The 13,538-nt window shown below is 42.0% G+C and overlaps 1 protein-coding gene across 4 annotated transcripts; it reads left to right on the plus strand.

The window, feature by feature from the left end:
- Positions 1 to 144: 144 nt before the first annotated feature.
- ikzf5.L (IKAROS family zinc finger 5 L homeolog) lies at positions 145 to 13,127 on the plus strand. 4 transcript variants are annotated; one of them, XM_018224453.2, is made up of 5 exons: positions 145 to 334; positions 6,628 to 6,795; positions 8,110 to 8,292; positions 10,410 to 11,333; positions 12,688 to 13,123. In XM_018224453.2, the coding sequence occupies exons 2-5, from the start codon at positions 6,663 to 6,665 to the stop codon at positions 12,750 to 12,752; spliced, it is 1,305 nt and encodes a 434-aa protein (XP_018079942.1). In that variant the 5' UTR covers positions 145 to 334; positions 6,628 to 6,662; the 3' UTR covers positions 12,753 to 13,123.
- The last annotated feature ends 411 nt before the right edge of the window (positions 13,128 to 13,538 follow it).

Below are 13,538 nucleotides of genomic sequence, written 5' to 3' on the forward strand. Positions count from 1 at the left end.
TACTCTATCTAAAACTAAAAGGGTTATGGGAACAAAGCAGGTCCGTAGTGTTACAAGGAAGACGTTAAAGAGCAACTGGAGTACTTTGTTGTCACGGCAACCGTAGTTACCCAGCTAGAACTACAATCCCCACCATGCACTTCTTCCGCAGCATCAACCATAGACGGATGCGCATCCACACAGGGTGGACGTTCCAGAACGCATGCGTGTGAGGATTTTTTAGGGCCCTAGCGGTGGTAGGGCTCGGTGTTCACCGGAGGTGTCGGTGAGTGTTTCCCCTGCACCCCGCCGGCGGCATGTGGAGGTTCCACGTTGTGAGGAGCTCCCGGTGACGGTAAGTAGGGACCTGGCGGAGGCGGGGCTAGAGGGGGTGTGACGTCATAAGCGGTATGCGGGTAACAGGCTGTTCAAAAACAAAAGCTGGGCGCCCAGGTAGAATTAGTTGTGTGTCAGGGGAGTGTGTGATGTCATATATATCTCCTATAGCCGGTATAGTCCATATGGGCCTCCAGGGAATATATGGGAATCAGAGACCCGCCCCTTCTGGCTCAGTATAGAGGCATATATATATGTATGTAAGGTACCTTTCCCTCTTTACATTATCATCTCTCTCTATAGGTGGCTGACTACATAACTGCCTCCAGGGGGGATTCTTTCCATGGGCAGTGCCACTTAGATTGTAAGCTCTGCAGTCCAGGTCTTGGCCTCCTCCTGTGTCTGTTATTCACACCTGGTCACTTTAGTGTGAGTCCCCTCTATGTACTGTAGTGATGATCTTATACAAATAGCTCCATATAAAGAGAGATCTGGATTCTAAACCACTTCCCAAATATACAGTCATTAGGCATTTTCAGTGGTTTGGAAGTTGTTTGTGATTTGTATTGAAAGCAGTGTCTGCACTTTTTCTTGAATCCTTATTAGAGACAAAACAATCCTATTGGGATATCTAGTATAGGGATATCTAGTATAGGGATATCTAGTATAGGTAAATCTAAAACAACTGGACTTGCTGAGTAATCATTGAAGACGTTTCACTACTTATACGAGCAGCTTCTTCAGTTCAATTCATCCAGGTCATCCATGGATGAATGAAAATCTTCATAGTCAATCCTATTGGGATTAATTAATTTTTTAATGATATTTTAGTAGACTGAAGGTAGGGTGAGACAAATTCCGAAAAGACCCCTTATCTGGAGAATCCCAGGTCCTGAGATAACAGGTCCCATTCCTGTATATATGAAAGCAGACCTAAAGCTATGTGAACAGAGGACTACTTCATGTGGTTTCCCCATAGAAAGAAATGAAAATCTAGTTAACACGTCCCATACCTGTATCTGTACCCCTAGACAATGGCTGTGTGACCCTAACACAAAATATCCAGTATATGTCCAAATTGTAAGCTCCTTTACCTCTTCTATCTGTTAGTCATTGTTTTGTATGGACGTCTGTATGTTCAGAGTATACACCATCAACTGCCTGGTTGCCAAGTTGTAGTTCAGCAAGCACATCCACAACATTGACTTAGCACTCATAGGACTTTGTTTAAAAAATCATTTTTATTGTGCAGAATCAACATTTTCGGTCATATATTCAGACCTTAAGTGGTCATAATTCAGACATTAATGTATAATTTAGTCTGCAGCACTCCAGTATCTAAGCAACCTGTTGCAGCCTCTTACTCAAAATAAGAGAAGGTTTTCTTTTATCCTTAGTGTCAGGGCACACCGGCGACAAATCTCCTTTTCTTCGGGGCGACTAATCTCCCCGAACTGCCTCCCCTGCCTTCCCGCTGGCTAAAGTGTAAATCGCCGGCAAGACGGCACTCGGAGCAATTCGTATTCCAAAGTCGCCCAAAGATTCCTTGTGAGGCTACTCCGGGCGACTTCGGAAAACGAAGCGCTCTTAGTTCCATCCTGCTGGCGATTTACATTTTAGCCGGCTGGGAGGCAGTTGGGGGAGATTAGTCGCCCTGAAGAAGATGAGATTTGTCGCCGGGCGACTAGTCTCCCCAAATCTGAGTGTGTGCCTTGACCCTTAAAAGAGAAAGCTGAAATGTTGATATATTGTATCCTTGAAACCTTTTACATCCAAGTCTCAGTGTAAGTGGAATGTGATGATTAAAGTAAACACGTAGTTACACATTTTGTCACCTGTTTGTTGCTGCCGGAGTGATTGTTGCTGGGCAGGGGGGCCCGTAGCTTTATATGAAAGATAATAGTGGGTATGTTGTAACATGGTGAACCCACATTGGTTTAATTATTGTAACTGCTGATTAGTTGCTATGGGTGACTGGCCCTGGACAAACTTTGCCAAACCCATACAGTGTCACGAGGAAATAGCTGTCAGCTAAGTGCCTATTGAGTGTCTCGGCTGCCTTTTATTATTATTATTATGAATTCTAAAGGTGGCCATACACGGGCCGATAAAAGCTGCCGACAGACCAAGTCGGCAGCTTATTGGCCCGTGTATGGGGCCCCCCGACGGGCTTCCCCAATCGAGATCTGGCCGAAAGTCTGCCAGATCTCGACCGGATGGGACAAAAAATCCCGTTGGATCGCGGCCACATCTATTCGTTGATGCGGTCCCGCGATCCGACCCCCATTCCCATTCCTCAAGGTGGGCATATCGGGGAGAGATCCGCTCGTTTGACGACATCGCCAAATGAGCGGATCTCTCCCCCGATTTGCCCACCTTAAGAGGGCCAACATATTGTAAGCGCTGTACAATAAGTGTGCTTATACAAAGAAATCACATGAATTACATACTTGTACATAGAAAATACAGAGTCACATACATAACGACCAGTACTGGTACAAAAGGTGAGGAAGGCCCTGTGCAAAAGAGCTTACAATCTACAGGGGAAGGGAATGAGACACAAGGTGTGGGAGTGGGCAAGATCAAAAATAAGCAAGGTGAGAGATAAAGCATATTACACCTTTTTTTTGGATTGAATAAGGCAGTGCTGTTCAACTGACCCACTCCCCAGACCATTCTGCCTGTTTAATTTTTTGCTAAACTCTCTGTATATAAATGGAATTAATACACAACACGACAACTGTCATATAGAGTAATTACTCTATATGACAGTTGCTCATGTTCTCTATTCATGTAGGGCCCCACTGCCACATAATTGGCAATTATCCTTGGTGTTTAATCACTGCTCAGAGGTCCCCAAGGAGGACGAGTCAAAAGAACGTCTGGCCTTTTTGTAGTTGTTTTCTAAAGGCCCCCATACACGGACAGATAGAAGCTGCGGACAGATTAAGTCGGCAGTGTATGGGGCTCTCCAACGGGTTTCCACAATCGATTTCTGGCCAAAAGTCGGCCATGTGTTGATTGGGCATCTTTAAAAATCCCGTTGGATTGAGGACATCATCGGTTCTTTAATGCGGTTCTTGACCCGACCGTCCGTATTCTTCTCGTTGTGATCCGATCATTGGGCCCTAGTCCCCACGATAGGATCATCCTATATCGCCCACCTGATCCACTCACAGATCTCACTATGTATGGCCAGCTTCTGTCATGATTTTTGTGATGTAGTTTTTATTTCTAAATTACACTGTTCACACAAATTTAATTCCTGAACCAGCAAGTGTATTTGTTTAGTTGTAATATTGGTGTGTAGGTGCATCTCAGGTCATTTTGCCTGGTCATGTGCTTTCAGAAAGAGCCAGCACTTTAGGATGGAACTGCTTTCTGGCAGGCTGATTTTTCTCCTACTCAATGTAACTGAATGTGTCTCAGTGGGACCTGAAATTTAATACTGAGTGCTGTTAGATCTACCAGGGAGCTGTTATCTTGTGTTAGGGAGCTGTTATCTGGTTACCTTCCCATTGTTCTGTTGTTAGGCTGCTGGGTGGAAAGGGAGGGGTAATATCACTCCAACTTGCAGTAAAGAGTGAAGCTTATCAGAGCACAAGTTACATGACTGGGGGCAGTTGGGAAACTGACAATATGTCCAGCCCCATGTCAGATTTCAAAATTAAATAAAAAAAAATCTATTTACTCTTTTGAGAAACGGATTTTTCCCATGACAGTATCCCTTTAACAGCTATGGGATATGTTGGCGCTATACAATCATTATAGGATTGTAGCTGCTGTTCATGATGGGGAATTGGGTTCTGCTCAAACTATTCTAATTAGCAGAATTCTATTTTTTATATATAATGTGGCATATTCATTAGCTCTGGAAACTTGTATCACCCTGTTACATTTATACATTTGCAACTCCATCTTCTTGTGATAGCCAGAGGGTTGTATGGACTGATATCAGTGGAGAGAGCTGCTTTGCCTGACACTATATACACTGGCGTCTCTGTAACTGCAGTTCAGTATCAGCAGCTTATAGAGGAATTGTTCAGTATATAGGAATAAAGTACCCCCTGTTGTAAAATATAAGGATATTATAAGTTACCGAGGAGTTTCATGACCATATAAAAACACAAGTTTTTTTATACAGGTCATGGAACTCCGAGGTAACTTCTAATATCCTCATATTTTGCAACTGGGGGTACTTTATTTATTATAATACACAAGTTTCAGTGAGTCATGTGACCGAAATGACATCACTACTCACCGTTTATAACTGATGACATCAGAACTCACCGTTTATAAGGATATAATTTACAGGATATTCATGGCTTTTGTGTATTATATATATATAAACTGGGCAAATAGCCCATGCAAAATAAAAAAATGTTTCTAATATAGTTAATTAGCCAAAAATATAATGTATAAAAGCTGGAGTGACTGGATGTGTAACATAATAGCCAGAACACTACTTCCTGCTTTGCAGCTCTCTTGGTTTCCACTGATTGGTTACCAGGCAGTAACCAATCAGTGACTGGAGGGTGGGCCACATGGGTCATAATTGTTGCTTTTGAATCTAAGCTGCATGCTAAGGATCAATTGCAAACTCACTGAACAGTTATGTCCCATGTGGCCCCCCTTAAAGTCACTGACTAACTCAGAGTTAGAGAGCTGAAAAGCAGGAAGTAGTGTTCTGATCTTTTATATTCGACATCCAGCCACTCCAGCCTTTATACATTACATTTATTGATAACTAACTATATTAGATTTTTTTTTATTTTGCACAGCCTATTTACCCAGTTTTTATTTTTACACTGAACTGTTCCTTTAAGCATTGGGGATGAGTTGCTGTATGTTGTATATAAAGACAGAGGCTGCATTACAGACAGAGCACAAGGATATGATGGTGTGTGTGGATACACTAGGCCAGTGTCAGTGGGTGGGCTGCTGGGAGACACTGCTGGGCTTGTCAGTGCAGAAAGGATGAAGCTGTTGCTCAGAACTTGTTACTCCGACGAGCAGCCGCCTCTAACTGACTCTCCTGTGTTCTCTTCCTCCTCCAAGGCCCCCGGCTAAAAGAGCGTATTCATTCTCTCTCAGTGACGATTCTCTTTGTATCCCACCTGGGCAAAGCTGCATGTTGTCCTGGCAAGTTATTCCATCTGTACAGCAGTTGCCTAAAATGCGAATTTCAAACTTTACTGAGCGAGGATGCTGGGAAATGAAGTCTGAACTCCATAGTATAGCACCTGAAGCTGAGGCCCCGGCTGTGATATTTTATATTGACCCTGGGTTTTATGCATGGGAAAGGGGTGAGAGCAGGTTCAGTTGTGGCATTCTATCTTGGAGACAGTTGTAGAGAATTGCTGTTAGTAACTCTATATGTGCAGTATAAATACACCATTGTGCTAGAGCAGTGCATCCTACATTCCTGCGTTTGCTTTTTTTTGCCAGGGCTTGCCTTTCCTGCAGTGCTTGGCATGGATAGAACAAAAGATGCCGGGATTTAAGGGGTTACATTTTTTTCCTTTAAAAAAAAATAAATATATATATACACACACACCAATTATTCTCAGACCAGCACTCCCTGTTATAAAAATTAATTATTTTATTGTTACATCGTATCTATGCCCGACGTTTCAGTCCCTATTGGGACCTTATATATATATATATATATATATATATATATATATATATATATATATATATATATATATATATATATATATATATATATATATATATATATATATATATAAAATGTTCTCCTGATGAAGATCCCTGTGGGGGATCGAAACGTTGAGCTTTAATAAACAACTCTTTGTTTTTCAAACCTTCTACAAAACCTGTGAGTGTCGCTACTTTCGATTTTGCATATATATATATATATATATATATATATATATATATATATATATATATATATACCCCAATAGAAAGATCTGCACTCACAGGACTTAAAATTCAGATATTACTTTATTGTAGAGCAAAAGACTGACGTTTGGCCAAACCCAAGGCCTTTCTCAAAGTGAGATCGGCCTCGTGTTTTTATATGGTCATGTAACTCCTCCGTAACTTATAATATCCTTATATTTTATAAGAGGGGGTACTTTATTCACTATATATTTTACTAGAGGGGGTGCTGATCAGTTTATACTCAACATTGGCACATGTAGGAGCCCTTGGGGCACTAAGATATTTCACATATATCTTTATCATTTTACTGTAAATTCCTTTCTGACTTTTCATTAACACCTGCAATCATTGAGGACTCATGACGATGGCTCTGTGTTTGACTTGTATTTTATCTGTGTTTAGGAAGGGAGCGCTGCAAGCAGATTCCAGCACTGAATATGGGTGAAAAGAAGCCAGAAACGCTGGATTTTGTGAAAGACTTCCAGGAATATCTCACTCAGCAGACACACCACGTCAACATGATCTCTGGCTCTGTGAGCAGTGACAAAGAAGCTGAAACTTTACAAGGAGGTATGGGCTTGTGTGGCATGGGCTTTGTAAGATTGGGGGACACATTAGCTACCAGTGGCACTAGCAAATGTACCCACTGCAGTTGCTTATACAGGTATGAGACCTGTTATTCAGAATGCTCGGGACCTGCATAGCAGCTGACATATTAGCTTGGTGACATCACTTCCTGTCTGAGTCTCTCACTGCTCACTCATAGTTCTGGGCTCAGATTACAGCAGAGAGGGGAGGAAGGAGGGAGAGAGGAGCAAACTGAGCATGCTCAAGCCCTAGCCTTGGAGGTTTAAAGGGCACCAATCATAACTAAAATAATTTACTAAGTAAATACACTATGTGAAAGTCCAAAAAACCCAATTTTTAAAACGGTTAGAATCTTTTGTATAATGTAAATGATCAGCTCACTATTCCTTCTGCAAGATCTCCCCTATATCCACTGCAGTTCTAGCTGAGGCAGGCATCTTGGATTTCACTGGCTCCTCCTACCTATATCTGCCCAGCCAACTGTAGCTCTGAAATCTCGCACATGCTCAGTTGAAATTCCTTGGTTGCTTATCAACCCTTCTAAGCTATTTTCAAATCAGTCAAACCTGTGTGTTAGCTGCTGTTCAGTAGTGCTGCCACCTGTTGGAAGTTAGTGTGTGCCCTTCATTTGCATAATAACATCACCAGCAGGGGACAAGATAGGGAAATCTCATGATACGTCTAGTGGAGGAGTTTACTAAAACAAGGCATTCTGGGTAGAATACTCAAGGCAGTGTTACAATCTGAGCATGCTCCTGAAATTTGCATATTAGAGTCTCTGTTATAGTCACAGTATGGCCTCCCTCAGTGAAAGAACCCATTTGATAAAGTAAGGGATTTTTTTAAAACCGGCAGTTTTTTTCAAAAAATTATATATGTAGTTTGATTAAATGTGTTTATGTTGTACTGGTCAGATTGTTAATATGTGTTTGATTCTGGCAGTGATAGGTTCCCTTTAAGCTGAAAAGAGAAAGTCTGATACAGAAGCTCATGTGCTTTAGCGATGCACTGAATCCTGGATTTGGTTTGGGATTTGAAATACCAAACCACATACATGATAAAAGTGAAATGCGTTTTTAACCTACATGAGAGAACTTGACAAACTCAGGGTTTTTCGAACAGGCACTAAACGATTGCACCTCTGTGTAGCAGTTAACACATGAAGTTGCAGTACAATTGTGCATGATATTAAACATGTCAAGCAAACAGCTATTTACTGACTTACTTTCTGCAAATCAGGGACTCAGAACCACGATGCACTCTCCGCTAATTCTCCGTGCCTTGCTCTACCGGCAGCTGCGACTGACAGCGATCAGAATGGGCTGGACCATCCCTCCGTGGAGGTGTCTCTGGATGAAAGCGCTGGGATGCTGGTGGACGGCTTTGAGCGGACCTTTGACGGCAAACTTAAATGTCGCTATTGCAACTATGCCAGCAAAGGAACAGCCCGTCTGATCGAGCATATCCGTATACACACAGGTACGATCCCATTCTTGTCATCAGTAAGTAATGGATGTTGCTCTGTGCTGAAGTGATGGATTCTGGGACTTGAAGTCCCTCTGCTTTCCATAAAATCTGTGCTCCAGGACTGGGACTTCAAGTCCCAGAATCCATCACTTCATAATGGAGCAAGGGGAATCTGGAGTTGAATAACCTGCGGAGACCATAGACTTACAATCCTTCCTGGAAAAGATCTTTCCAGGAAAGATTGTTCATTTCAATACACACGTGTAGAGCTGAATTGTCAGATATACAGACAGAAACAATAGAATTCTACCTGTATCTGACGATTCAGCACTAACAATGGGCGATGTTCAGGTGCCTTCAAAGGTCGCTGATCAAAATTTTCTGGCCAGCCCAATCGACGAGCCCCAAAGAAACCCAAGTCTTCTGCCGATATCAGTCTGCTCGTCTTCCACCATATTCTGAGATAATTTGCAATTGGTTTTCCTTTTTTATTATTTGTGGTTATTGAGTTATTTAGCTTTTTATTCAGCAGCTCTCCAGCTTGCAATTTCAGCAATCTGGTTGCTAGGGTCCAAATTACCCCAGCAACTATACACTGATTTGAATAAGAGACTGGAATATGAATAGCAGAGGCCTGAATTAGGGATGCACCGAATCCAGGATTCGGTTCGGGATTCGGCCAGGATTTGGCCTTTTTCAGCAGGATTCAGATTCGGCCGAATCCTTCTGCCCGGCCGAACCGAATCTGAATCTTAATTTGCATATGCAAATTAGGGGCGGGGAGGGGAATCGCGTGACCTTTTGTCACAAAACAAGGAAGTAAAAATGTTTCCCCTAATTTGCATATGCAAATTAGGGTTCGGATTCGGTTCAGTATTCGGCCGAATCTTTTGCGAAGGATTCGGGGGTTCTGCCAGATCCAAAATAGTGTAGCATACCTAGCCTGAATAGAAAGACGAGTAATAAAAAGTAGCAATAACAATACATTTGTAGCCTTACAGAGCATTTGTTTTTAGATGGGGTCAGTGACTTCCATTTGAAAGCTGGGAAGGGTCAGAAGAAAAAGGCAAATAACTAAAAATGTAAAACATATCAATAATGAAGACCAATTGCAAAATTGCTAAGAATTGGATATTCTATAACATACTACAAGTTACCTTATAGTTGAACCACCCCTTTAAGGGAAGGATGGGGGTAAATGATAAATGTCAGAGACAGACTGTACTTCAAAAGGAAACATTCTAAATATACACTGATCGCATAAATATGAAGATTTACTTTAGCGGGGCAACTAGTATGGCATCTTATATACTTATATAATCATGCTTAGAAGGGACATAAACCTTACGCATAAACAGTATATTTTCTTTATATTTGGCCCCAGTTCTATACTTTGGAAGTAATGGCTGTTGCGCCGTGCTGAAGTGATGGATTCTAGGACTTGAAGTTCCTCTGCTTTCTATAAAATCTGTGCTTTTATCCATCCATCAGAATAGAGCAAAGGGGATCTGGGGTTGAATGACCTGCGGTGGCCATAGACGCTACAATTACGATCCTTCCTGGAAAATATATTTTAATAATAATATTTTTATATACATATTTAATAATATATGTTCCCAATTAAAATTATACAACCAGCCGATTGACGAGTCGGCCAATATCAGTCGGCTCGTCTCCCACCAAACACACTGAATATAGTACGAAAATTTGTTTCATATGATATTATCGGTGCGTCTATGGCCGCCTTAAGGGAAGGATGTGGGTAAATGATCCATGTCAGAGACAGACTATCGGGTTTACTGCAGGAGGAAACATTCTAAATATACACTGATCGCATCCCTAATAGCTGATCTTTTCTATGGAGAATATGAACATTTATTTTAGTAGGTGCAACTAGTATGGCATCTTATATACTTATATAATCATGCTTAGAAGGGACATAAACCTTACGCATAAACAGTATATTTTCTTTATATTTGGTCCCTGTTCTTTCAGTTTTTGCATTAAAAAGATACCACACTATGATACTGCATGCCAGTTGGGCCAGAGAATTAGCCGCATAAATTTGGTCAATGGAGGAAAGCTGGATGCGACATGAACGTAACTTATTATATGAACATATTTTGCAGGTGAGAAGCCACACCGTTGCCACTTATGCCCATTTGCATCTGCCTACGAGCGCCACCTAGAGGCTCACATGCGCTCGCACACCGGGGAGAAGCCATACAAGTGTGAGCTGTGTTCCTTCCGCTGCAGCGATCGAAGCAACCTCTCTCATCACCGCCGGCGCAAACACAAGATGCTGCCAATCAAAGGCACCCGGCCATCACTCGGCAATAAGAAAATGTGGGGGGTCCTTCAGAAGAAAGTTAGCAGCCTGGGTTACACCCGCCGGACTCTCATTAATCTCAGTCCGCCTTCCATGGTGGTGCACAAAGCAGACTATCTCAGCGACTTCGCCCATGAGATTCCCAGCATCCAGAGCGAGGCTTATGAACACTTGGCCAAGGCCTCACATTCAGTGGGTCTCTCTCGGGATCCCCAAGAGCTCATGGTGGACAACCCCTTAAACCAGCTGTCCACTTTGGCAGGGCAACTCTCTAGCCTTCCACCGGACACTCAGAATCCTGCTTCCCCAGACACCGGGCCCTGTCCAGATGAAAAACCCTTTATGATCCAGCAGCCTCCACCTCCAGCCTGTAGCTCAGCTGTCTCCACCAGTGTAGCTCAGAGTTCCTCACCTGCCAGCCCTGAAGGGCGTCCGACCCACAATCACAGGAACTGTAGCCCTATGGCGGGGCCAAGTAGTGAGCGTAGTGGGCGCACCAGCACCCCTAGCATTAGCAACAGCCAACCCAGCACCCCTGCACCCGCCCTTCCAGTCCAGGACCCTCAGCTCCTGCACCACTGCCAGCACTGTGACATGTACTTTGCAGACAACATATTATACACCATCCACATGGGCTGCCACGGCTTTGAAAATCCTTTTCAGTGCAACATTTGTGGTTGCAAGTGCAAAAACAAGTATGACTTTGCCTGCCATTTTGCTCGAGGTCAGCATACCCAGCACTGACTCTAGAGACCCTTCACTCACTCTTTTATTTTTTTACTTTTCACCTTAACAGACAATGCGTGTATACATTTCCTATCTGTTTAGAACCTGTAAATAGATTTCTGTGTGCCTCATTAGATCACATGACTTGAATCTCTCAAGTAATAACAGCGTGTGAGAGATAATTTACCAACAGTATTTGTGTGTGTGGAAAGGGTGGGTAGGAGTGTTAAAGGGACACTAAACTAAAAATAAGGCTTGATGTAACTAGGGCACCGCAAAGCATCACTTTCTCTTCTACCTTTCTGCATTGTCTCCCCTTACCCAGATCTGTCCTTTTCGGCTGATTTTGGCTGACCACACCTTCAGTTGCTTGTCCACTCTGATAGGATTTTCACAATTGCCCAAGAATAATGGCGTTTGGGATGAGTTGAAGATTATGGGAATATACAAGAACAATGGGGATCATTTATAAACACTGGCAGTTACCCATGGCAACCAATCAGATGTTTGCTTTTATTGTTCTCCTTGCAGAAGGAGAAAAAAAATCTAATCATTGATTGGTTGCTATGGGTTACTGGCCTAAAGCCCCAATGTCTCTTTAGGGCAGTGCTAGCCAAACTGTGGGGTTGGCCCTGCTAGGGGATACTGAAACAGTGTCAGGCAAACTTCCACCAGTCAGTTGAAAGTAGAAGGAGTTAATTGTGTTCACAGCCTTACGCATTTCGTGTTAACAAACGCTTAATCATTGCCTATGATTGTTTGTTAAGATGAAACGCGTAAGGCTGTGGACACAATAAACTCCTTTTACTTTCAACTGACTGCCTGGTGGAAGTTTGCCTTCATTGAGTGCCTGTTTAAAAGAAATTCTCGATTTGTCCGCTCCCCGTGCTGAGGGCTCATGGCGGTGCACCTGGGCCACTTCTCTTATGTGGTGAGTAATCACTTTCAACTTGAAACCCCCAACTACAGATTTATTTAAAATCTAAAGATCCCTATTCACTTACCACTACTTTCCATGGTACTGCACAAAGCGCAATTGGTGGCGTTTCTAAAAAAATGGTCTGCGCTTTGCCACGGAAAGCAGTGAAACTTGGACAGAGGTTTTTTTTGATGCCCATGTATTTTTCTCATCTGTCTACAGAAGTGATCACCATGCCCTGTGTGCCTTGTATACATGAAGCCAAATACAAACAATAATGTTTAGTGTGCCTTTAATGAGGGGCTGTCTGGGTATCCATCATTGCTTTCTGGCTTGGGCATATATTCTAAAGGCTTTAAATAAGTAATTAAGTAAGTGAGGGTGTGAATCTTGTGGGTTGGATAAGGCATCTAATGTTTAGCTGTCTTCCCAGGTGCCTGCTGTCAACACTCATCACGATGTGCATTTAGGAGGACCGACGATCATGTGACGAAATAACGATATTGCGTTGGTCTCTTCCGTCTTTGTATTTGTTCTGTTGAATGGAGAGAGTGTTTCTGGATGTGTTCGTGAAGACCCAAATAGGTAACATCATGGCAAGGACTTTATTGTTTTATTCCTTTTTTTTTTTTTTAATTTGGATCATGCATCTAATTTTGTACACGACTTTATGGCCACAAGCTGAAAGGCACGAGAAGGAACTCACCAGATGTCTAACTTTTAAGGTTACGAAACCCAATGTACGTCTACTTATTTCTCCAAACTGGGTGTTCGGAAAAGATTTTATCACTGTGTGTTAATTATTTCTCCAAAGATTCTAATGTTCCATGAACTGTCACTGAGTCTAATAAATCTGTATTGTCTATTCACATACTTTATGTTCATGACCAGTGATGTGACGCTGCTCAAATCTAAGGCAATTTACATTAAAGGAAAACTATACCTCTTAAACAATGTAGATCTCTATAAAAAGATATTGCATAAAACAGCTCATATGTAAAACCCTGCTTCATGTAAATAAACCATTTTCATAAAAATATACTTTTTTAGTAGTATGTGCCATTGGGTAATCATAAATAGAAAATTGCCATTTTTAAAAATAAGGGCCGCCCCCTGGGATCATAGGATTTACTTAAATATATATTCCAGTTTGATAAGATTCTTTAATATGTCGCTTAATATAATATAAACTATCTGTTGCTCAAGTATTCATTTTGGGGGTATAGTTTTCCTTTAATTAATAGTGTATATAACACTTTTAAAAGAGTGATTCACCTTTACGTT

This window comes from Xenopus laevis, chromosome 7L (genome assembly GCF_017654675.1).
Source record: "Xenopus laevis strain J_2021 chromosome 7L, Xenopus_laevis_v10.1, whole genome shotgun sequence".
In the NCBI taxonomy this organism is placed as follows: domain Eukaryota; kingdom Metazoa; phylum Chordata; class Amphibia; order Anura; family Pipidae; genus Xenopus; species Xenopus laevis.

Coding starts and splice junctions, on each gene's coding strand:
- ikzf5.L (XM_041568465.1), top strand. CDS start 6,663: ATGGGTGAAAAGAAGCCAGAAACGCTGGATTTTGTGAAAGACTTCCAG. Junction 6,796..8,052: donor AGCTGAAACTTTACAAGGAG/GTATGGGCTTGT, acceptor TCTGCAAATCAG/GGACTCAGAACCACGATGCA. Junction 8,293..10,409: donor GCATATCCGTATACACACAG/GTACGATCCCAT, acceptor CATATTTTGCAG/GTGAGAAGCCACACCGTTGC.